General features: G+C 40.2%; 1 protein-coding gene across 2 annotated transcripts in view; it reads left to right on the top strand.

The window, feature by feature from the left end:
- Positions 1-429: 429 nt before the first annotated feature.
- Positions 430-6,743, top strand: part of UPF2 (UPF2 regulator of nonsense transcripts homolog (yeast)) — a 90,210-nt gene continuing 83,896 nt past the window's right edge. Inside the window, exons 1-2 of one of the 2 annotated variants that reach the window (XM_012731388.1) lie at positions 430-460; positions 6,206-6,585. In XM_012731388.1, the coding sequence (XP_012586842.1) occupies positions 6,224-6,585 (362 nt within the window). In that variant the 5' untranslated portion in view covers positions 430-460; positions 6,206-6,223. Of the gene's footprint in view, positions 461-764; positions 879-6,205; positions 6,586-6,743 lie in introns of those variants that run through there. The other variant, XM_004691246.2, reaches the window with a different exon arrangement.

Genomic DNA, 6,743 nt, shown 5'->3' with positions numbered 1-6,743 from the left:
CTTCTGGAAATTCCCCCACAGAACTTTCGTGGTCTTTCTAGGGCACTCTTAAAAGTAGAACCTTTCTTAACCAACTTCTAACTTCTTCACCAGCCATATTCTTCAGTTTTTCCAGTTTCCAGCTTCCTAAATCCTCAATCTCACCTCTTGAATTAGTCCAATCAAACTTTCCCTTCTTAGACCTCTTCCTTACGTTCGCTCCAGGAAACTCCCATGAGAATCACGTGGCCAAACTTGTCCTTAATGGCGCCCCGTAATTCTCCTACTGTTCCACCTCTCTACCTTACCTCCTGTTAGCTCCGCCCCGCCCCATTCTCTCTTTCTCCTCCCCCTCCCCCTCCCCCAAGTGTCTGCGCTTGCGCACCTTCAATTCAGGCGCTTTCCCTTTCCTGGCGACCAATCCACTTCCTGCCTCCGGTCCTCGGAACACTCCTCCCCTCTACTGGGGCCCTGACTTGAGGTGCTGATTGTGGCCGTCCTATTGATTGCCTGTCTAAAAAATTTGCAGTTATCGTTGAGTGGGTAATTTGAACCAATCTTTAAGCGTGCGGTAACTGAGGACTTTTTTCTAGACTTCCACTTCAGGGTGGAGCTTCTGGTATCTCGATCCCGGGGACTGGGCGATCCTGGCTGTTTGCTTTAGGTCCGGCAATAACGTGGGCAGCTTCTTCCTTTCCACCTCCCTCCGCCCCGCCCCCACTCGCAGCCCGGCCGCGCTGGTGAGTGGAGGGCGGGAGGGCCAGCGGGAGGAGGGAGGAGGGGGAGCAGAGGGAAGGCGGGCCCTCGGCTGCGAGATAGGTGGGGGGAGGGGAGGGGAGAGCCCGAGCGCTGGAGTTGGTGCTGGGAAACCCGGGGCTAATGTTGACAACAGGCTCGAGGTGAGTCCCGGGGAACCTCCTTCCCCTTCGCTCCAACGATCGGGAGGAAGCGGGGCTGGGGGACACCGGCCTGGACTCCTACTCCCTGGGGGACTCAGGAGGCGACTCCGCACCCCAGCGCTTCGTAGGCGGCAAGCAGTGGACGGACCGCGGCTTCGGCGTCGTCCTCTTCAGTCCCTTCTCCCGGAGGCTCCCATTAACGTGGGAGCCCCTTGCCCAGGGCGGGCATGGGGGAGGGGGGGCGGAAGAAGGGGTGCCTGCTCCACTTGCCCGGGCTGGGCCTCGGGGCTGAAGGCGGGGATCTTGCTGTGGCGGGGTGAGGGTGTTTGGGGGTGTGGAGTAGAGCTAGAGGAGGCTGGGGTAAGCTCTTGAGGAACGGGAGGGAAGCGAGGGCGAGGAAGTGGGGAGGGTGCTAGGTGTGGGAGGATGTAGAGTGGGGAGATCAGCCTCGGCGGCTAAGTCTTGGTTGGTGAGGTAGTGGGATGAGAAGTTAGGGTTAGGGCATGAATGGTGCGCGAAGGTGACCGTGGGTACCCGTGAGAAGGGGAGTTGTGGCGGGGAAGGGTGTTAGCTACAGGAATGTGGAACCAAGAGCAGGGGGTTGTGGGAGATGTGTACTAGGGGAAGGGAATATTTGGGGGTGGTGGGCATGAATTTTGGGTCCCTTTGGCTACATAATCTGGCTGGTTCTTTTCTTTGCCTTCATCCCAAGACGCACAGTAGTTTCTTAGTGCTATCGAACTACGATGATTACAGGATATTTGGGCTCCAGATTGGCAAAGTAGACCTACTTGCAAGGTTGGGGGTACACACTGGGCCGGACCCATCAAGTGCTCTTTTAGGATTTGTGCCTAGTGCACATCAGATGAGAGTAAACTCTCAAATCTTCCATTTATCATAGTTTCTAGGTGTTTACCAAAACTGTGCAGTTCATCAGGAATTCAACTTGTACAATTTTTTTTCACTCTGGTGATAGCTGTAAAAACTTTGAATAAGTTGTCTATGCTGAGGACTTTCTTTAAAGTCAGGCAAAAGGGAGGTAATGCCCCTGTGCAGTTATGCCCTTAGAACATTTGGAATCACAGAATTAAAAGGTAAAATAACAGTCCTTTGCCCTGAGTATTTTCAGAGCAGTCTGATTGTGATTTCAGGCATAATCCATATGGTATTTGCAAAGGGTTATCTTTCAAAAAAGAAAACGCTTTTCCCCCTGCCCTCTCTAGTATACTCCATTGTATCCTTTTACTGGTAGCTTTATTTTTTTGTATCCTTTTATTGGTAAAGTAGTTTTATTTCTTTTCTAAGTTCAGAGTACATTTAGAAAACCAAATAAAATATACAGTCTTAAGTGCCAGGACACTATTTTGGGAGCAAGGAAGGTGTTTTTAAAGCATTGCTTCCTTTTAAGGACTGTTTGAATTTAATTGCACTCAGTTAAGATAATTGTAAGAGCTAATCATATTCCTTTGAAAAAAATCACTCAATTTTTATCTTGTTTATTTTGAAATACAATATTTAAAATTCAGCTTTTACTTGTAAAAGTTGAAGCTTTTTATAAAGTATTTGACTTTATTAAGGCACAAATTTATCAACATAATTTTAAAACAATATTTTATGAAATGTAACTTAATCCTCAGTTTGATTTTTTTTAAATGATATGCAGATGAATGTTGATCTGAACTCTATATTTTATTTGGCTTTTTAAATCTTTGAATCTGGGTCTGTAGTAGAAAAGAGCATGAGACACTTGACCCAGCCACTAATCAGTTGTCTATAATCTTGGGCAGGTCACTGTTCTGCCACCTCTGTGTGAAAATTGATATTTGATAAAATCTGGCAGTCTTTACTGTAAATATGTCTTTTGATGAACTTTTCAGTGTTGCCTGTGAAAGAAAATAAACAGTGCATTCCTCCTGCACTGTTTAGCTACTATGCTAGACGCTTAAGAACTCTAAGGCAGATAGTAGTATCTTCATTTTATTGATGAATTGATTCACACAAGTTAAATTGTCCATTTTCAATAGCTAGTGGGTTGCAGATGGGATGCAAACTGAATGTTTGACTTCTGAACTTAGGTTGTTTTCACAGATTTCATTGATACCTTTACACTGACAGTTAGATTTTTGTAATATTTTTTGTTCACCAAGATTTAGTTCTAACAGTTCTTTGGGGGTACATCCTTATAAGGATGAAGTGATTCCCAGAAGATACCAGTCCTGAGATTTAAGGGTCTTATAAAAAAATTTGTTTTATGCTCTAGTGCAAATTATCATTCATGAATGCCTACTACAGTTTATTTGATTTGGTAGGTACTTAAAATGTTATTGAGTGAATGAATATTGCAGAGAGTCACAAAAGTTTGGGAGTTTGTTGAGCTAATAAAGATGATCCTTTATGATTCCAAGTAAATTTCTTACTGTTTTAACAGATTAACATTTTTATTACTTTAAACAAAATGAAATTTATTGTATACTTTAATGCTATTTGTTTTTATTGTCTGAGAACTGGTACCTTGTGTCACTGAAATGTTGCTTATTGATGTTTCACATCAGAATACATACATTTTATACACACAGATTTTTATATAGTGACAAATACTTCTAAATAAGATTGTACTGCTACCTTAGGAATTACCTTGTCCCTGTATGTTTTAGCCAGACTTTGCCAAAAGTTAAAAACATGTAAAAACTCTGAGATTCATAATTCTGTGATTTGTCGTAGTCAGTATCTATGATCAAGTCTTCCAGCTCACAATTTGGTACTGTCTAGGTTCTTAATAATGATTTAAGAGTATGGGTTCAGATTGCAGTTCTGTCACCAGCTTGGGGAGGCCTTGGTCAGGTTACTTGGTTAAGTCTCAGTTTTCTCATTTATTAAATAGGAAAAATAATACCATCCTCATAAAGATTTTAGTATTACACGAGATATTGTGTGTAAGATGTTTACTATGCTATCAGTGACTAGTGGTAACTCAAAATTTGTTTGCTTTAGGACAGGTTATTTTTTAAGCTAAAGGTATGTATTTAATTAAGGCTCTGTATGAACTGAGCCTAGACTTCCCAGGTAACGTCAGTGTTAACACTTCTTGCCACATAAATAAGTAGTTGTACTCTTCCATATTTTAGTGATTGCTTAAATAGAATTAACAGTCTTTTTTTGTTCCAAGGTCCACCAGTGGGGTTAACAAAAGCCCATAGGTGTCATTGTCAAAATAGGTGCAGAGAACTTGAAAGTGGAGGAGAATAAGAGAGTAAAAGAAAAAGGGGAAGAGGTTACTGAAAGAAGGTACAAACTATGGCATGTGCCTCCAAAAGTTATTTAAAGTATCTATTGGTCTAGTTTTACCTTCCTATGAAAATATTTTAATCAGTGCTGAAATAAATGTTTTTTGTGTTTGTAAAAAATATTGCAAATTTTTGTTTGCTGACCTAGTTTTTTAATGATGTAATTAAAAACCTATGTTTGGAAATATTTAAGATTACTGCTTTTATCTTTTGCTTTTAATACAAAACTACAAAGATTAAGCAATCCTAGCCTCTAAATAGGAAGTATTTTGATTCTCTTGTATACGGTTTTCAGATGACTTAGGAATTAGAACTTGAAGCTCTGACCATAAAAAGAGCAATTTTTTAAATATAGTCACTATATCATTCTTCATTTTTGTACAAATTAAGGATTCATTTTGTATAGTTTCCCAGTGAAATTCCCCACCAATTCCCCTGTGCACCATCACCGTAGTCCCTTGTGCTTGTCCCACCCTGTCCTGGTCCTTCTCCCTCCTCTTCCCTTACAGAATGTCGCTGATCTGTAGTTGCCTGATGATTTTGATTTTTCTTTATTATAGTTACTTTTTTTTCTGGTTCCTTTATAAAAAGAGAAATTTTTAGAGTGCTGATTTAAGTCAAGAAATACTCTTAGAGCACTAAAATTCTGAATTTTGCTTGGAAATTTGTTTCAGAGTTTATTTCCATTTATGTGAATGAGGCCTGTATTAAAGACAAGTGTTTTCCAGTAGAACTCTCTGTGAGGATGAAAATATTCTACATCATTACACTGTTAATGTGGTGGCCACTAACCCATGTGAAATTGAGCACTTGAAATATGGGTAGTTACTGAAGAACTGAGTTTTTAAGTCTATGTAATTTTAGTTAATTTACTTGAAAACTAGCTTTAGATGACTAGTGCAGTGGTTTTCAACTGGTGGTGATTCATTTGTCCCCAGGGGACATTTGGTGATTTCTGGAATAATTTTGGTTGTCAAAACTGGAGAATACTACTGGCATTTCCATGTTGCTAACATTTGTATAGTCCACAGGATAGTGTATCCCCTACATTCCTAGCAAAGATTTCTTTTCCCAATGTCATTAGTTCTGAGGTTGAGAAACCCTTGGTTGATGACTACTATATTTAGATATATAGACTATATAGATTTTCTAATCGTCCGCTTATATGGATTACTTTTGACTAATATTAATGAAGAGATTAAAGGTCTAGTTTAACTTGGCATCCTGCTTTTTGTAAGTTTGCTGAAGTATAGGAAAGAGATGAAATTTGTCAGTCTTCCATTTGTCTGTCTTGTTTGTCGACTTATAGGATGTGAGAGCTTATTGATGTTCCAGCTTAAATTCTTTAATTGAATATTTTATAATAAAGTGTCATTTTTTTTTTAAAGATTTTTATTTTATTTATTCATACAGAACTGGGGTACAGGCCAGAGGCTCAGGGGCGGTGAGAGGCTTCACCAGAGACAGAGTGGGGAGCAGAACAGGCAGATTGACGAAGTACACTGTTGAGGGAAGCAGCGGGCGGGTCAGGAGAGGTCTGGCTCGCCATGTGGTCACCTCCAGGGCAGGCGGCAGGCGGGAATCGAACTCATGCGGAAGTGGCTTCAGATTCTCAGTGCTGTGTTTTAACCCGCTGCGCCACCAGGGAGGGCCTAAAGTGTCATTTTTTAACAGGTAATTGTTGGGGATAAGGCTGGTCCAGAATGTTCTACTCATACAGAAGTATTTATGATGAAGTGATAAGTTTTTGGGATTGATTAAAAGATCAAATCTGAATGATATGTATAATGATATGTATAGTGAATTTATAGTCTGTAATTTTACATTTTAATTTTTCTTAATAAAGTTTTTGAAAAGTATGTAGACATACTAATATATAGAACATAGAATGTGATCAATAAATTATTTTACCACAGAATTAGTATTCATTGTTTAAGCATTTAATCTCTCATAGTTGCCAAGTTGCATTAGTATGTTCTGCTTTAAAAAATGGTCACAGAAAATCACTGTACTTACAGTACTGGCATACTTTTGCTCTTACAGATTGTCCTGGGTAACATAATGCCAGCTGAGCGTAAAAAGCCAGCAAGTATGGAAGAAAAAGAATCTTTACTAAACAACAAGGAAAAAGACTGCAGTGAAAGGCGGCCAGTGAGCAGCAGGGAGAAACCAAAGGATGAGATCAAGGTTACTGCCAAGAAGGAGGTTATTAAGGTCCCTGAAGATAAAAAGAAGAAACTGGAAGAAGATAAGAGAAAAAAAGAAGACAAGGAACGCAAGAAAAAAGAAGAAGAAAAGGTAAAGGCAGAGGAGGAATTAAAGAAAAGAGAGGAAGAAGAAAAAAAGAAACAGGAAGAGGAAGAGAGAAAGAAGCAAGAAGAGCAGGCAAAACGTCAGCAAGAAGAAGAAGCTGCCCAGTTGAAGTAAGGGCATTTATTAATTATTGATATGAAGGAGTGGGAAGATGGGAATATTTCGGAAAAACAGTATTTTGTTTTTGTTACTGTTTTTTTTTTTTTTTTAAAGATTTATTTATTCATACAGAACTGGGGTACAGGCCAGAGATGCGGAGGGTGAGAGG

Source organism: Condylura cristata, unplaced genomic scaffold (assembly GCF_000260355.1).
Source record: "Condylura cristata isolate star-nosed mole 26May11 unplaced genomic scaffold, ConCri1.0 scaffold00030, whole genome shotgun sequence".
Classification (NCBI taxonomy): Eukaryota; Metazoa; Chordata; class Mammalia; order Eulipotyphla; family Talpidae; genus Condylura; species Condylura cristata.
This window is presented reverse-complemented; position numbering and strand designations above follow the sequence as displayed.